The sequence below is a fragment of the Ailuropoda melanoleuca genome, chromosome 13 (genome assembly GCF_002007445.2).
Source record: "Ailuropoda melanoleuca isolate Jingjing chromosome 13, ASM200744v2, whole genome shotgun sequence".
In the NCBI taxonomy this organism is placed as follows: domain Eukaryota; kingdom Metazoa; phylum Chordata; class Mammalia; order Carnivora; family Ursidae; genus Ailuropoda; species Ailuropoda melanoleuca.
The window spans coordinates 17,094,625-17,113,834 of NC_048230.1; the positions used below are offsets into that span (position 1 = coordinate 17,094,625).

Sequence of the window (19,210 nt, forward strand, 5' to 3'; positions counted from 1 at the left end):
ATTTTGTCATTCAGTTGTTCTGTTCGATTTTCCACAATAAAAACAAAAACAAAACAGATATTTCTGCTGCCATAAAATGATTTCCTCAAACACATTAAAGGACATTATTAATGGTAACTGGAAAGAGAAATGTGGCCACAAAAAGAGGATGTTGTGAAGGTAACAAATGTTATGATATCAGATTTTCTGAAATCCCAAACTGATCTAGAATGGAAGAGATTTTGTGTGTCTTATTCTCTCAAGCACAGAAGTAAAAAGCTAGGGCATATATGGAGCTCTACCCTGTCCTCCCCAAGCTCTCAGCTTCCTATAATCCTAAGTAAGACACCCCAGAGGAGGAGAATCTCAAAGCTGGGTGGCTATAAGGTGGCAGACGGGATTTCAACTTGGACTCCTACCTCAAAAACCTGTGTTTTTTCCTCCACATTTCACCACCACGTAGATCAGTCCTCCTAATTCCTGACTTTCTCCACCTGCATCAAATATTCCCTTACCTAAATGCTGTAGCATAGCGGAGAAACCCAAAGGTCATAGTGTGTGCTTCAGAGTGGTTTTAAGTTTGGCCATGACGCTGAACCACATTTATAAAAGCAGGCCATGTGAATTCGATGAGATTCTAAGCCAGGGGGATGAATTTCAGGGATCCAACACCCCCCCCCCCCCGATATATCCCATTGCTGGGTTTGAGCCAACCACTCGCCAAAGAATAATTACATCTCCCGATACAGTTCTCTGATATTCAAACTGACTTCAGTCCTTCCCACATTGCATTTTTAATCATGAAACCAAGCAGAACTGTTTCACATCAAGCTCTTCTGCTGGTCTGAAAGGCCCATGTGCTTATTTACTTAAGTCTGAAAGCTGAGCATTCATGGTGTTGAGTTCTCCCAGAGTGGCCCTAGGCATTGGAGGACTAAGCCTAAGGTCCAAGAGATCACAGGAGGGGGCAGAAGGTTCACTGGTAGTCTGAAAACAAAGCAAACAAAAACACAATTCAGAAAAACATGTGTCAGGTAATTTATCATGGTTTTCTCCCTGGGGACTTTTTTTTTTTTTTTGAGAAAGGAAAATCCTATTTGGATGCATCTCGAAGGAGAATTCTCTATTCAACAGGCAACACTCGTAGTAATCACATCCCACCATCTACATGAGTTGCTGCTTAATCAGATAATCTTCTTATGACTTCTTATTAGTAACTTAATAATATTGAGTTGTTAAGGCAAATACTCTACACCACCAAAACCATTCCAGATAGTTAATGATGCTTCTTCTGTTTTAAGACTTGTTTTAGGTAAGCCTTATTCCCTACTGTACAATTTGTAAAATGTTCAATTGTTTTTTGTAAGTTTTCTGTTCACTTACATTGGCATCTTCCCTCTGGTTCCTATTTTGCTCCAAAATCCTTTGTTGGTTCCGAGTGAATCTGTTTGAGAGTTAGCAAAATGTTAAGTATTTAACAGAAAATAGATATGAAAATGCTATAATCCTTAACAAATTATTAACATGCAAATATTCAGGAACAAAGATAATCAGGCTCATCCCCATCGACTCCCAATAAAGTACTTTCATAACTTTAAAAAAAAAATCTTTTCAGTTTATAGGGGTAGTAATGCCTTTATAGAAAACTGTGAGAAAATGAATACATATTAAAAACTAGTAATAGGGTTGCTTGGGTGGCTCAGTTGGTTGAGTGTCTGACTATTGATTTCGGCTTGGGTCGTGAGATCAAGCCCCATATCAGGCTTGTATTGGGCATGGAGTCCGTTTGAGGTTCTCCCTCTCTCCCCTCTGCCCAGCCCCCCCGCTCATGCACTCACTCTCTCTCTCAAATAAATAAATGAAATTTAAAAAAAAAAACCAAAAAACTAGTAGTAGTTCCATCACCTAGAAATGGTCCCTATTAAAATCATGATGTATTTCCTTCTGGTATCTTTTTCTGTAAATTAATCTATTTTTTAATAATTTTTTGTTATGTTAGTCACTATACAGTAATCTATTTTTAAACTTATTTGCCATGATTTCACATAGTTCTGTATCCTAATTCAGTTATGTAGGGAGCATTTTTCCAGTTATTCAGAAATGCAATTTTTAGTGGCTGCATATTTTACCTTATGAACGTAGCACACATTTAACTACTTTTTTTTTTTTAAACAGATTTAATCTATCCATTTGAGAGAGAGCGCATGAGTGGGGGGAGAGGGAGACGGAGAGACAGACTCCCCACTGAGCATGGAGCCCAACATAGGGCTCGATCCCAGGACCCCAAGATCATGACCTAAGCCAAAATCAGATGCTAAACCGACTGAGCTACCCAGGCGCCCCCACATTTAACTACTCTTAATCTCAAATATCTAACTTGTTTCCAATCCTGCCGTTATAAATAATGTTCCATAAAAATTCAAACACATTTAACATATTTTCACTGTTCATCTTCATTTTTATGACACCTGATATCCACTAAAAATATCGAAAATAAAATTTACAACTTAAATTTTACATTGCTCGTACACTGGGAATAAAAGAGGAGCAGATAAATAAATAATAGGTTTGAAAGACTAGTGAAGCTGAAGGCAGTAGTCCAGGGATCAAGTGTCAGCTTTATTATCACATAGCTATAGGATCGTGGACATAACTTCTGATCCTCAGTTCTCTATCTCTTTGCTAAAAGAGAATAGCAGCATTTGAAGCATTTCCTCAGAAAGTTATTCTCAGGGGCGACCCCTAGAAAGATAATACAGGTGGATTAATGTGGAAATGCTTTGGAAACTAAGAGTTAGTTTAGAAACATATTAAATTAGAACATGCATTTAGGTTTAAGGATTTTTCCCTTTCTAAAACACATGTTTTTTCTTCCCCCTCCTTACGGCACTGGCTTCTTGTACACTAGTTATGCGCTGGGTATGAAGAACCCTCTCAGATCAAGCCTCGAGTAACAAACTTCTGTTTTCTTATTTGCACAACTCTTCCCTAGATGTAATGAGCAGGGATTTTGGGGGATGTTGGAATAGGGCAAATGTATTTTGCATGTGGAGGAATGTGAATCTTTGGGGGAAGAGAGGGCAGACTGTGATGAACAGAATGGGGCGCCCTCCTTCCAGATATCTATATCCTAGTGATTGGAACAGTGAATATGTTAGGTTGGATGGCAAATGGAAAGTTGCCTTAATAGGGAGACTTTAATAGGGAGATTAGCCTGGAATATACAGATAAGCAATGTAACTACAAAGGCGCTTAAACGTGAAGAGGCAGGCAGAAGAGGAAGCAAGAATGATACAATATAAAAAAACTCAACCAGATGGTGTTGGCTTTGAAGATGGTGGAAAGGGATCACGAGCCAAGGAGAGTGGGCAGGCTCAAGAAGCTGCAAGAGTGAAGCAAAAGGACTCTCCTCTGGAGCCTCCAAAAAGGAATGTACCACCTGCTGACACCCTGATGACCCACTTTGGACTCTTAGAGAACTGTAGGGTAATAAGTTTATGCGGTTTTGAACCACTAAATTTGTGATAATTTGTAAGAGTAGCTATAGGAAACGAGTACACCAAGACTACTATCTTTTCTGGAGGCAAAACATTTCTCTCTGAATCTTAAGACTTAAGTGTTTCTGTCCCACAACTGACCTCAGGTGCTTTTGGCACACATGGTTCAGAGCTGAATCAGAATGAGCCATTCGCAGAAGTAACCCAATCTCTTGAGAGCTGGACCCAATTAAAAGACATTCCCCTTCAGAAGAAGCTTTTGGTCCGTGGTCTTAATGGTTTGTAACAGAATTCCACAAAATGAAAACCAGGAAGCAGCACTCTGACAGCCATGCGGTTTTCCTGAGCTGTTTTTCCACTTACTAAGCTTTACGCCACAGAAAACAAAAGGCAAAAATTAGATTCTGTTCGGTGCTCAGACAACACTGGTCGCTGGGCTCACATGCTCAGTCAACGCTCGGTCATGGCTTCACATGAAGGGCTGGGGTCTCCGATGGGCAGTATGTAAGAGACAGTGAAGGAAAAAACTCATTTCATAGTATTGGTTTTACTTCACTGATTCTCTTGGTTCATTCACGGATCAACAGAAGAAAAAAAACAACAAAAACTAGTCAATAAGTTAAAAGGCCCAGTAGGATGTTAATGGGGAGGAGGAAGAAATTAATATTTTATTTANGGACCCAATTAAAAGACATTCCCCTTCAGAAGAAGCTTTTAGTCCGTGGTCTTAATGGTTTGTAACAGAATTCCACAAAATGAAAACCAGGAAGCAGCACTCTGACAGCCATGCGGTTTTCCTGAGCTGTTTTTCCACTTACTAAGCTTTACGCCACAGAAAACAAAAGGCAAAAATTAGATTCTGTTCGGTGCTCAGACAACACTGGTCGCTGGGCTCACATGCTCAGTCAACGCTCGGTCATGGCTTCACATGAAGGGCTGGGGTCTCCGATGGGCAGTATGTAAGAGACAGTGAAGGAAAAAACTCATTTCATAGTATTGGTTTTACTTCACTGATTCTCTTGGTTCATTCACGGATCAACAGAAGAAAAAAAACAACAAAAACTAGTCAATAAGTTAAAAGGCCCAGTAGGATGTTAATGGGGAGGAGGAAGAAATTAATATTTAATGTGTGTCAACATGGTAGCACCCCCCCAAGATGCCGTCATATATATTAACTCATTTAGTTCTCAAAACAACAATGAAACCCTGTAATTAGGTAATATTTTCCTCTTTAATAGACAGAAACAAACTTAAGTCTTAAAAAAAGTAAGCGATTTTCCCAGAAATCATCAAGATTTGATTCATAAAACTGTTTTTTTGAATCCAGCACTGTTCCCCTATTTCCCTTATGAACCACTAAGTAGGGTCCACACAAGGGATAACTGTCTCACCCAAAATGCGGACATCATTCCTACTGAGGAATGAAGATCTAGAAAAAGTGTGGGGAGCTCAGACACTCTAGCATTACAATGAGAAGTCCTAGGGATAGCTCTGGAAAGAGACCACGAGACTTGCCTGGAACAATGGGTTTGTTTTTTCTCTTTTTCTCTTTTTTCAGGTTCCTAATAATAGATCTTTGGGTTCATTTACGTGCAACTGTTTTATACAATATTTTAAAAGCACTGAAATAAGTTGTTTTATATAGGTGACACTGTTAACTCAGATATCTTTGTATTAACTTATTAGGAAATTTTCAAACCTATAGGAAAGTAAAGAGAGAACAGTATAACGAACACCCCTGTATTCCTCAGCTAAGTTTAATGACTGTGTATCTTTTTGCCATATTTGCTTTATATATATTTTTGCTGAAATATTTTAAATTATAGACTTTATGACATTTCATCCCTAGATATTTTAGAAGGCATTCTCCAAAAATAAAGACATTTTCCAACTTAACCACCGACTTAACCATTATATTTTCCCCCGTAAGTCCTTAATATTAATTAATATTCCATCCATATTCAAATTCCTCCCCTTAGCAACTAAATGTTTTTTAATGTTAGTGTGTTCAAAGTAGGATCCCGGTAAAGCCCACACATTACATTTGATTGCTGTTCCTTTTATTTATTTTTTTAATTTTAATTTTAATTTTTTAATCTTTGACCCCCTTCCTCCCATTACACCCACCTCCCACCCCCTCTGCACCTCTGGCAACCACACCAAGTTTCTCTGCCCCTATGAACTTGGTTTTGCGTTGTTTTTGCTTTTCTTGTTGTTGGTTTTTTTGTTAGATTCCACATGAAGCTACGTTTTTATACATTAATACAGAAGAAAAAGTCGCCTGTCAGTCTAGGCATACCCCAGCTCCCGGGGGCTGGATCCTGGCTGCTCACTCTCTCTCCAGCCTGTGTGCTTTTCTGTAGCTTCACAGACCCTCCGAGCTCCTGCTCTGCTCCTTGTTCGATCCATGCTCACTCATTCTGCAGTGCTCACCATAGGGGCACCTCCTCATTGACACTCCCCTTCCCCCTCCCCACCTGGATTAGGCCCGGCTGATATTCTGACCAAGCAGACCTCCCGCACCTTGTTTCACTGCACTTATTTCAATTTCCAAGTGTGTCTATTTGTACTTAAGGTGTTTTTCTGACTTAGAACCTTGCCTATCCCAGTAGTTGATAAGACTCTTACTCTGATGAATAAATGAGTTAAAAACAACTAACATGCCAAATAATGAACTGGGAAAGACACAGACTATTACAGAGCTCTTAAACATAACAGCTTATTGAAAGGATTTCAAAGCACAGGCTAAGGAAATACTTGTTATACAGTGAATAAAATCAAGAGAAACAGAAGTGTACGTTCTTTACATGATCACAACTATAAAAAAAATGTAGGAAAATGGCTAAAAATGTTAGTGACAAAATGATGAGTATTTAAAATTTTTGCCTTCATACTTTTCTGAATGGAAACTTAAAAAAAAAAACCCTATGTTCGTACACAAAATGTCCAAACTACTGCTCTGGTTTTGTATAGACTATTTTCTTCATATAAAATATCCTCCCCTCTTCCCTGCACTGTTTTATGTTCTTGTCTATCTCAAACTTAGGATAAACCGCACTTTTACTAAGATGCTTTGTTTATACTATTCACCCACTTGAGTCTACAATGTGCTCAGTGCAGATATTATCAAGGTGAATGAAATCCAGGCCTGCTATGGTCAGTTATTTACAATGCCCGAGAATGCTCCCAGCACTGCACAGATGTGCTCTTGCTCTTGCAATCCAGATCACAAGCTCCCAGAAGGCCAGGACCACGTTCCCTCTCTTGGAAGGAAGGCAGCCTTGCCCTGAAGCTGTTCCCGATCTTAACTGTTTACCCAGTAGGTACTCTTACAAGAATGCTGAGCCACTGCTGGAGAAACAACACGTGGAGGAGGGTGGGAGGATGCACATCAGCTCACCTCTCACATCCAAGGAGGGCGTTATTCAAATCCTCGTTCACCTGAATTAGCTCAATGGTTACATCTTCATTCTCCACCACAATGAGCAGGTCCATGATCCTCTCCTGCATCTCCCGTCCTGTCTTATAAAGTTTCTGTCAAAGAAAGGAGAGAAATATCTTTTTCTGTGCTAGGGAAGTTCTATAAAGAAACGGATGCACCAGTGAGTATATGCCCGTTGATCACTTCCTCCAGGAGTCACCTATGGGAGATTACCCAAGTATTTAATTACGTACAATTTGTCCTTCTTATCAGAAGGCAATGAGTTACACGTGATTATATCTTCCTCTAAAAACCAAATGAGGTGTAAAAGAACACTATGGTACACTGCACAGAATGCCAGACTAGAAATTAGAACTGGTGTATGGGAATCCTAGAGGTGCCTCTTACTAGCTGCAGAATACAGAAATCACTGGTTTCCTAAATCTCAGTTTCCTCATTTGATAAATGAAAGTTATACTAGTTGCCACATCTACCTCAAGGGGTGACATAAAAAGCAAATGAGATGTGTATAATGAGGAACTCTAGGACTATAAAGCACTACATAAAACACAAAATGCTTACTGTCGCTATTAGAGATAGTAAAAGAACGTAGCAGTTAAAATACATTTATAGTGGCGTAATTTTCCTATTACATTTTACTTAAATAAATAAAGTTTACAATTACAACAACACATTCCAACGGAAACCAAACCAAAATTTAAAAAAAAAATAGGGATACTATGCTTGTTGGGACTACCTGGGGTCACTGCTTTAAGCCAGGACTGCACTCCCCAAACTAGCTTTTCCTCATAACCATCAGGGGCACCTACAGCCAACATACTGATTCGGAATCTCCAGGGCTGAGGGTCTGGGAATCTACTTTTTTTTTTTTTTTTTTTGGTAAGCATCCTGGAGTGTTTCTTATATACACGGACAATTTGAAAACTGCTGCCTTACAACTTATATCCATATAGGCAAGCCTGAGGAGCATAAAACTAATATTCACGTTTCTTTAAACCCACCTCAGCTAGAATTTGTAAGCATAATGGTACATTAAGGTCAGGCAAGAACACCTTCAAAATGAGAGCGACAGAACTTGCTAAATCATCAGACTTTTCCATTATCTGACTTGTTTCCCTTCAAGAAAGACAGACCCACTGAAAAACTTATAGTCAGCAAAACCATTTAGAATCCCAAACCATCTATTACAAGAGTCCTGACAGGAAATCTCTAAATAAATCAGTCAAAGCATTAATAACTGGCATTTGGACTCAGAGGTAAAAGCCATGCCCTCTACAGAATCCTAACAAAAATATTTAGGAGAAAAAAGGAAATGAAAAGGAAAAAGCAATACAGACTGATAAAGGATAGACTCTGGGTTTTGTAACCACTATCTGCAGCCAGAAAAACTCCTATTTGCTAACGACTGGCCACTATCATCAGGGGTTGGCAAACTTTTTTCTTAAAGGCCCAGATAGTATTTAATATCTTCTGCTTTGTGGACTGTGTGTTCTCTGTCAGAGAACAGAACTACCCAAGTCTGCCATTAAAACATATAAGCACTGTGGATAATATGCAAATAAATGGGTGTGGCCATATCCTAATAAAACAAAGACAGGTGGTAGGCTAAATTTGGCTTTCCTTTCGTATGGCTCCCTGGAATAGTACAAAGAGAGCAGACTCTAGACTCAGTAGACGAAAGGCCACTCGCATATGCATACCTGACACGGGATTTAGTTAAATTTTAGATTCAGTTTTGTTTTTTACACATCTATAAAACAAGGATAACAATTATCTTGCAGGGTTGTTATAAAAATAGGAAATGCTAAAGTTGAAACCCCAAGGGTGTCTGGCATACGGTGGGTAGTCAATAAATGTATTAATGATTGCATAAGGAAGTATCACTGGAATGTTAACTAGATAGCTAATACAATCTTGTAATACACCTTTACTCAGGACCCAGTGCTATTCCAAGGAGAGAACAAAGAACAGCATTTCACATAACCTTCATGATGAACGAGATCGTTTGCATTACTGAGTATAATGAAATTGTTCTTGCTCCTGGCAGCCTTGCTAGAGCAATGTCAAGATCAAGGAAATACAATGGCTGTGAGATGCTCGTGACAAAAATGTAGAAATTAATTTGAAATGAATCTGCAGCCAACATCAATAGCCCCCGGTCACAAGAAGACCCTCTCTTTGCCCTCTCAAAAGACAGATGGAATGGAAACATGAAAGGAACATCACATTTCTCAGCAGGATTGCAGAGCAGAATTTGAAAAACCTCTTCAAAAGCCAGCCCACTCTGATCTTCTCAATTGATGTCTGTCTCAGAGGAGGGCCACACCACCTGGAAAGAGCCTAGATCAAGCACCATGAACCAAGAGGATGGGTCAGAAGTTCCCCCACGGCAGGCATCTGCAGGGCTGTGGATGTGGGGAGCGAGCGGGGGGAGAGAGTCAAAACACAGAGTAACAGCTGCTGGTGCATATGTCCATTACAGAGCCCCTGGAACTGCCCCCATTAAATACCATATCAAAGCAAAGGTAGGCTTCTTAGTTCAAGGGAATTTAACAATCAATTCAAAAAGTCTTTGGAGCAAAACAAAAAAAGAGCTCATTAAGAGCTTCCTCTCCTGACATCCAGATGGCTCCTAGACCTCCACCGAGGACTCAGGGATTAAGGAAGGAGGTCCTTTTGCACTTTCAACTCCAACTGTAACCTTCCCACATTCAGCAGCACAGTGCAACTCAATAAAAAGAAAAATAGAAGTGCCTGAACATCTCCCTTGAAAAAGTGAAAATGGGAAGAAATGTGTTTCTTGAAAGCCTTCTCTGGAAATACTATCTGCAAGGTGATACTCTTATTATCAGCCCATAACATATTTCCTCCCTCTCTGTCCTCCCTCCCCAGACTGCAGGAGCCCTAGAGAACATCTCTATCTGCAAAAAAATAAAAAAACCCTACCCCTCCCACCTTAAAACTAAACAGTTCTCAGCGTTACTTGCTTGTAGCCCTTTTTCCTTACACAGACGTCAGCTGAGTGAATAGCAAATTAAAAGTCAAGATCATACTCAAAAAGATCATTAACTCAGTAGAATCCTTGTTTGTTTTTCCTAACCAAATATTGTCAACATTTTATTTCCCCAAAAGCCTTTGTCTTCAGTAACTCCTTAGCTCCTTTGTCCTAAAATCATCAATTCTTCAACAAAGAGCATCAGTCTATTCAACTCAACAGAAATTTAATGAACTCAGGATGCCTGGGTGGCTCAGACGGTTAAGCGTCTGCCTTAGGTTCAGGTCATGATCTCGGGGTCCTGGGATCGAGCCTCATGTTGGGCTCTCAGCTCAGTGGGGAGTCTGCTTCTCCCTCTTCCTCTCCCACTCCTTGTGCACTCTGTCTCTCTCTCTAACGAATAAATAAAATACTTATGAAAAAAAAGGAAATTTAATGAACTCATTCAGTGTGCAAAGCATGTGCTATAAACATGCATAGCTGTATGGATTTAGAAGTATTCGACTTGGCCATTGCCTTCAAGTTGCTTCCAACCTAGCTACAGACATAGGAAAAAACAGGTGAGACCCCTATACTAGAAAGTCAATTCTGGGCTCAAAATGAGAAGCAAGTTGGTATAATGGGTAGAACACAGGTTCAGGAGAACGAGGTTCTCCCTCCAGCTCCATGACTTGCTACTGTAAAGGAAGGGAGATGGTTTCAGAGACACTGAAAGTCCCTTCCACAAGTTTCTGAATGGTAAAGGCAATAAGTGTCCAGAGGAGGACTTTTTATTTTACTGTTTTTTCCCCCCAACCAGTAACAAATTATCCTTATAGGATGAAATTTTAGATTGACCCAATTGTAAACTTTTCTACTAAGTTAGACTAAGGCTTTCAACAGTTATGCTTTTTTTTTTTTAAGATTTTATTTATTTATTTGACAGAGAAAGAGATGGCGAGAGAACACCACAAGCACGGGGAGCTGCAGGCAGAGGGAGAGGGAGAACCAGGCTCCCCGCTGAGCAAGGAGCCCCACTTGGGCTTGATCCCAGGACTTTGGGATCATGACCTGAGCCGAAGGCAGACACTTACCCAACTGAGCCACGCAGGCACCCCATTCCAGTTATACTCTGAAAATCAGAGCTTGCATTCTTCTACAGAAGACTGAAATATTCTCTTCTCTCATTGCCCTACTGGGGTTAGGCAAAAACAAGAGAAGGCTGAAATGATTGAGTTCGGTAAGCAGCACGCACTGGCAGGAAATGGGAGGAAGGAGAGCGAGATCTAGATATTTTTCCCTCAATTCCTTCCACCAAAAGCTCCTCTACTCTCAAGGGTGCTTTCTCTGTTTTTCTTTCCTTTGGGTTCTGGCGAAACTTCCCTCTTGCCTGTTTATGCCTCGGGATATTAGTTAAGAGCATGGCGTAGTGACCGAGCTCCTGTGGTTTCCCTAAACCCTGCAATATCTTGCTGAATAAATAGTACCTTGATTAAACTCTCCTCAAATTATCTAAATTGAGCATGCCATCTGTTTCACTGACAAACCCTACAAAGGCATGAAAATAGATACTTAGAACCATTAAAGTAGTAGGATGCCAACACAGGGCTGAACAAACAGATCAAACAAACAAAACAGCCTCCAGAAAGATGTCCTTGTATTAGAAGATAGAATACGATGAAGGAGTGTTTGAAATTCACGGAGATGGTGTGAATTGTTAGATGTTATTTGGACAACTAGCCATCTAATTGGAAAAAAAAAAAGATGGTTTCACTCATTTATGGAACATAAGAAGTATGAAGATCGGTAGGAGAAGAAAGGGAAGAAGAAAGGGGGGGTGAACAGAAGGGGGAATGAACCATGAGAGACTATGGACTCTGGGAAACAAACTCAGGGCTTCAGAGGGGAGGGGGGAGGGGGAAATGGGATAGGCTGGTGATGCGTATTAAGGAGGGCACGTATTGCATGGTGCACTGGGTGTTATACCAAGTAATGAATCATGGAACTTTACATCAAAAACTAGGGATGTACTGTATGGTGACTAACATAACATAATAAAAAATTATTATAAAAAAATGAAGATTCAGTCTCTCATAGCAAGGATAAAGATTTTTATTTTTTTGAAGATTTTATTTATTTGAGAGAGAGAGAGAGTATGAACGAGAGGGAGAGAGAATGTGAAGCAGTCTCTGGGCTGAGCACAGAGCCCAGTGCAGGGATCAATCCCACAACTCTGAGATCATAAAAGAGCTGAAATCAAGTCTGACACTTAAGCAACTGAGGCACCCAGGTGCCCCAAAGATTTTTATTTTATGTTTAATTTAATTTTTAATTTTTATTTTTGAGAGAGAGAGAGTGAGTGCAGAGGGAGAAGCAGACTCCCCACTGAGCAGGGAGCCTGATGCAAGACTCCATCCCAGGACCCTGGGATCATGACTGGGGCCGAAGGCACACGCTTAACCAACTGAGCCACCCAGGTGCCCAAGATTTTTATTTTAAATTACATAAAACCTAGGGGGAAGAAAACATTAACTTATGAAAGCTATTTTTACTGAGTGACTACATCATGCCAGGCACTGCTCTGGGAGCCAGACCCCGAGCATTAGAGATCAGCTTTGCAGAGCTTCTATTCTAGTAGGCAAAGGCAACTGAACAAATATTCAAGAAAAGCGTCTGAGCGCTAGGTGGAGGACAAAATGGCGATGGGGCAGGAGACAAAAGTTGACAGTCTAACACCTGGGGAGTCAGGACAGGCTTCTCAGAGGAGGTAACATCCTAAGGTCAGAGTGAGGAGAAAAAGCTGGCCATTAGAAGAGGGGAGAGCATGACGGTCAAGCATGAAATACTCCCCAGCAAGAACAAACTTGGTGTGTCCACAGAACAGAAGGGTGGTCAGTGTACATCGACCGCCGAAGAGAAGAGCTGCATGGCCTGTGGAAGGAGTGGTAGTAGGAGCTGGTCAAGGAGGGCTCTGTGGCTAGAATAAGGAGGTTGCGGTTTTGTTCCAAGTGTGATGGGAAGCCCCTGGAGGGGTCCAACAAGGACAACATGAGGTGCTCTACCTTTTAAAAAGCTATATAGAGATGCTCAGTATCATGAGTCATTAGGAATGCAAATCAAAATCGTAATGAGCTACTACCTCGCACCTGCTAGACAGCTATTAAAAAAAAAACCAAAAAACGGAACATAACAAGCATTAGCAAGGAAGCAGAGAAACTGGAACTCTTGTACACTGTCGGTGGGAATGTAAAATGGTGCAGCCACCATGGAAAGCAGTTTGATAGTTCCTTAAAAAGTTAAACCCAGAGTCGGAATTACTATATGACCCAGCAGTGCTACTCCTAGATATACGGTCAAAAGAAATGAACGTAGGAATACAAAACAAAACAAAACAACTGGTGGATGAATGTTTATAGCAGCTTCAATAGCCAAAAGGTAAACACAACTCAAATGTCCATCATCTAATAAATGCATAAATAAGATGCAGCATATTCACACAAGGGAATATTACCCACTAAAGGAATGCAATTCTGACAGGTGCTACATGGGTGAAAAAAAAGGTTAGTGATGTACAAGTGAAAGAAACCAAACATAATAGCCACATAGTGCATGATTACATTTATATAAAATATCCAGAATAGGTAAATTCATAGAAATAGTAAGCAGGTAGGTAGAACTGGGCAAAGACAGGAAGGGGGAGAGACTGTTCAATGGGAATGGGGTTTCCTTTTTGGAACTAGTTCCAAAAGTTCTGAAACCCAACAGAGGAAATGGCTCCACTGTGAATGTACTAGATGCCACTATATCACATACTTTCAGATGGTTCTTTTATTTTTTTATTTTTTTAAGATTTATTTGAGAGAGACAGAGAGAGCGTGTGCACAGCAGGCGGATGGGCAGAGGAGAAGCAGGCTCCCCGCTGAGCAGGGAGCCCAATGCTGCTTGATCCCAGGAGTGCCAGATCATGACCCGAGCTGAAAGCAGACGCTTAACCGACTGAGCCACCCAGGTGCTCTGGTGAATTCTTTACTATGTGAATTTTGTCTCAATTTTTAGAAAAAGCAAGCTGTATAGTTTCTGGTTTCCAGCACAATATTATACTCAAGATCCTGAAAACCTTCCTGATAACAAAATACCTAAAAAAAAATGCTGGATACACTATAATGCTATTTTACCATACATGCCTAAGCTTTCAAGAAAGAATGAGAAACCCTCAAAGGCTGAAAAACCATATAGGGCCCAAAGATAAGAGAGGCAATAAAGGTACAATGTTTGAAAGGCAACCATCTGTCAGATCCAATAACCTTGAGAGGCTGGGGCCTGGTCCAGATAGGACAATGGATCAAAGACCCCCCATTTGCAGCTGGGACACCTAAATAGCTAAGCAATATGTAAAATAAGAAATATATACATTGGTCTCTGCCCTTGGTTCCTGACACAGAGCTCCTAAATCCCTAGGAACTCCCTGGGTGACAGGAGCATCTAAAGTTCTAATAACGCAACTCTTGGTGGCCTCCTGGATGGGGGCTGGTCACCAGAGAGACCAAACCACAATCAGAAGCTTGGAACTTCAGCCCCACCCTCCATCCTCTTCATGGAGAGAGCGGTGAAGGCTTGAGGTTATGATCAACATCCCTATGTGATAAATCCTCCATAAAAATCCCAAAACAAGGAGTTTAGAGGGTTCCCAGGTAGGTGAACACATCCACATCCCAACTCCATGGGTACAAAAGCTCCCGCTGCACTTGGAACCCTTCTGGACCTTGTCCTCTGTATCTTTCACCTGAGTAGTCATCTGTATCCTTCGTAACACCCTCTATAATAAAGCAGCAAATACAAATGTTTCCCTGAGTTCTGTGAGGCATTCTAGCAAATGGTCCATCCCAAGGAGGGGGGTTGTGGAAACCCCCAGTTTATAGCTCACTGGTCAAAAGTATGAGATGCTCAGATTTGCAACAGGCATATGAAGTGGGGATGGTCTTCAAGACGGAGCCCTTCATCTGTGGGGTTTGTGCTAACTCTGGGTAGTTAGAATCAGAACTGTTTAATGTGAGGGGGAAAAAACCTCTCACACTTGGTGTCAGAAGTGTTGTGAGAAGAGAAATCGTTTTCTTTTACGAGCTAACTGACCGTATGAGAAAAAAATCCAATTCTTGCCGAAAGAACGTAAGAACAGCACTCCTCATGAGATCTCTAGGTGTTACTAACGAAAAACATAAATAGAAAAAGTTACACATTCAATAGGCTCCATAAAACAAGCCGATCAGATGCTAGAACCCATTCAACTCCAATGGGCCATGAGTGGTATTCGAATGTTGACTGACACCCCAAGTCTCCTTAGTATTCAAGCCAGCACACAGCCCTGAACGCTGGCATCGAAACAGATTAGCATTATTCTTGCAAAATGCAACCAAACATCTGCACCCAAAGACTGACACAAAAAGCATTTCAGTGCTCTCCAGGATGGCACACGGTATAAAGCTGGATTCGCATATTTAAACGGGATGCTTCAGTGTGCATTTTTAATGAGGGATTGTTTGCCACAGATGGAGGAAGAGAGGAGAAAAGTCATAAATCATGTCACTTTAGAAGCTCTGAAAGGCCCGGGAAGACCATGTGCCAGTAGAAATATTGCTGTGGCCGTTTCCAAAAAATACTCTCTGTCCCACAGTCTTACTTTGATATTTAATTAAGTCTTAGTTAAAATGCTTGTTACACATTGTGAGTCACAAAATTTATTATCTGTAAAAGCCTTCAATTGTGGGTTTTTTTTTAAAAGGATTACTACATAGGAACTATATTTAATGGTTAATTTTCCTTTTAATCTCCTAGCAGAATATATTAACATTACCTTTGTTTGTCAAGTACCCTCTTAGCTCTTCATTTTATCATCCAATGAAGCCCAATGATACTAAATGGTTTGTCCAAGGCTAAGAACCCCAGGAATCCTTAACAAAACGATGTGAGGTTCCTATGTAAAATATTCTAAAAATAATAGACGTACAGCCCATGATCCAAAATATTGATTTGTTTCTCAAGGTATATATTATGCTGGTGTTCTGTAGGACGTTCACACACTCAGTAAATGGGGATTCTCTGGTCAAAGAGGTTTGTAAATGTTGAGTTAAACAAAGACTCTTGGGCACCTTAACTATACGAAGAAGCTTTATGAACCTCCAGAAATAGAGTAGGTAGTTTCGCAAACTTATTTGACCACAGAGGTCATTTTCCACACATAGAATGTAGTATAAGATACGTGGTAAATGATGTCTTCAACTGTTGCCTAGAATTTTGTCTTGCTTCTTTAGAACTTATCTCAATGTCACCACATGTGTCTTTTAAAAATTTTATATGGTTATATTGTCTTCAGTTCTATCCCTGATGGTTCCCTTCTGCCATCAGAGTGAAAGCCCACTCTGACATGGTATAGAAGGTCCTCAGTGACTTGTACAGACCAGGTCTTACCACTCCCCCCCCTGGAGCTTTACGTTCTCAAGCTGCGGTTTTAAATCCTCTTCTTATCCCTGGGGACCTGAGAGGTGCCACAAACTCAAACCCATGAATTGTGGGTGGGGGGTGGTGCAGAGTTCCTTAAGAGGTATATCTGACTCCCTAGTGATCTCTGGAAGTGGGCCTGCATAGATACAGCTTAAGAAATGAACTTTAAATTTTTTTAAAGATTTATTTTTGAGAGAGAGAGAGAAAGAGCGTGCGTACACGCGCGAGCACAAGCGGGGGAAGGGGCAGATGCAGAAACAGACTCTCAACTGAGCAGAGAGCCTGATGACCCCAGGACCATGACCCGAGCTGAAGACAGACGCGTAAGCCACCCAAGTGCCCAAAATGAATATTTTCTTAAAGATTTTACTTGTTTATTTGGGAGAGAAAGAGAGAGAGAGAGACAGAGCACAAGTGGGATGGAGGGGTAAAGGGAGAAGCAGACTCCCCGCTGAACAGGGAGCCCAATGAGGGGCTTGATCCCGGGACACTGAGATCATGACCTGAGCCAAAGGCAGACGCTAAACTGACTGAGCCACCCAGGCGCCCCTAAACTTTTTTTTTTTTTTTTTAACAATCTTTTAAGAATTTAAAAGCCATTCTGAGTTCATGGGTGGCACAAAAACAAAGGCCTGCATGTGGCCTACTGGCCACAGTTTGCTAACTCCTGGATGAGGGGAAAACATAATCCAGAACATCTAAGACTGCCCACAAGGAGTACTGCTGCAGAACACGGAAGGAAAATGAAGGATGCTCCATGCCCAGAGACTATGGAGGCTAGAACAAGATGGCACAAGGGGCAACTAAGAGATAGCTGAGGGACAGCAGTGAAACAACCAGGCAGGACAAACAGGTCCATGCCTCTCTCCCCATTTGAGACCAGAGAGCTGAGAAAGGAGTATCTCTTGCAGATGGGAGCAATGCTTGGGGCAGAGACATGGGGTATTACTTCCAGTAATAGGTAGCATGCAGGAAAAGTAGGAAGCATAGACCTTAGAAGACCAGCTATCAACATATCGCACCCAGCATCATCCCCTACCAATCCCACACACTCTGAAAATGGTACCAAGCACATACCACTGCAAGTGTGTCCTCCTGCCTGGCACAGGTGAGCTGCACAGAGAATGTAGGCTGCTGCATTGCACAGAATTGCACAGAAAAATGAGCTCACTATCAGCAATCCAACAGATACTTGAGGAATGTAACTGAAAGAAGTGAGGAAGAAAAGAACTGGGACTCAAGGAATGAGAATCCATAGAGCAAATGGAAAAAGCAACCTAAAAATAAGTATTATCCTTAGAAAGATAGAAGGGGAAAGCACATCCATGAAAAAAAATTACAAAAACCCAAAATGATTAAGAAAACAATTTTTAAAAAGATTTACTTATTTGAGAGACAGAGAGAGAAAGAGGGGGACGGGGGCAGAGGGAGAGAATCCCAAGCAGACCCCCTGTGGAGTGCAGAGCCCCATGCTGGGCTGGATCTCACAACCCCGAGATCACAACCTGAGCTGAAATCAAGATCTGGATGCTTAACTGACTGAGCCACCCTGGCGCCCTGAGAAAACACAGTTTTTGAAATGAAATGTTCATTGGAAGAGACAAACTGATGTGCAAATTTCAGAGAAATACATGGAATGGAGGAACACACCTAAAACTACAACACAAAGAATGAAGAGATGAAAAGTAAAAAAAAAAAAAAAGAAAAAAGAAAAAATGTTGAGCGATAAGAAAAATACAACTGGAAGTTTCATCATTTAAGAAAAGTTCCATACGAAGAGACCACATGGCAGAAAATAAATACTTGAAGAGCTGAGAATTTCCCAGAATTAAAATACCCAGACAGCAACAGGGCAAAAAGGTCTATCAAGTACTAAGCAGGATAAATAAAGGAAACACACACATGCACATACATGCACACATATCCCTAGACATACTGTGAAACTGCAGAAATACTAAAGTAAGCAGAACTCATAAATGTAACAAGAAAAAAACACTATAAAAGACTCAAGAATCAGAATAACCTCATACTTTCATCAGCACCACTGGGTACAAGGGAACAATGAAGCAGTATTTTGGAAGGACTGAAGAATTTTGCAATGAGAATTCTGTGTCTAGCCAAACTATCAGCACTTAATATGGCAGGAAAAAGACGTTTTTGGATATGCAAACACCCAAAGTTTACCACTAATAGCGATTCAATGACACAGCAGGAATATTCAAGTAGGAATGTTGAAAGAGGAAATTTTTACAATTTACTCTTTCTCAAATAAGCAATGATCAAGAAAAACATTATCTACTAACAGTCTACAAAGTTAAAGGAAAGATAACAGCAACATGAGCAGCAGGGAGTGGGAGTCAGAGGGATGTAAAAATAGGGTAAGATTCTGTAACTTGTTTGGGAAGAGAAAGACTCAGAAACTGATTTCTCCCTCCTCTAAGTTAATGTGTCAAAGTGCGTGTTGAAATTTAAAATTGAGAATGAGAACTACTAGAGAGCAAAGTATATGGACATACAGACACAGGGACGTGACTGGGAGAGACATGGTTTCAGTAATAATGAACCACTCATGGTTTTCCTCACATGCTCGTACAGGTCCAAATGCACCGTTCATGTCTTCCTCCACAGAGTGAGTGCTGCCTTCATCTAACCCTCTCCGAAGGTCCTCACCGTTCTCCTTGCCTGCACCCAATCCCAAAGTATGATAAACAAATTTCTATTACAGCATCTACAATACTTTGTTTAAACTGATTGTTGACAATAGCTCAATTGTGGAAGGAGCCGAGATGCCCTTCAACAGACGAATGGATAAAGAAGATG

At 40.8% G+C, this 19,210-nt stretch overlaps 1 protein-coding gene across 2 annotated transcripts in view; it reads right to left on the reverse strand.

Annotated features, from left to right (window-relative positions):
• TOM1L1 (target of myb1 like 1 membrane trafficking protein) overlaps positions 1–19,210 on the reverse strand; it is a 56,522-nt gene that overhangs the window by 20,360 nt on the left and 16,952 nt on the right. For both annotated transcript variants that reach the window (XM_002925535.4, XM_019806276.2), the window contains 3 exons: positions 6,877–7,010; positions 1,363–1,423; positions 849–966 (listed from right to left, as the gene is read on the reverse strand). In XM_002925535.4, the coding sequence (XP_002925581.1) occupies positions 849–966; positions 1,363–1,423; positions 6,877–7,010 (313 nt within the window). The remainder of the gene's footprint in view (positions 1–848; positions 967–1,362; positions 1,424–6,876; positions 7,011–19,210) is intronic.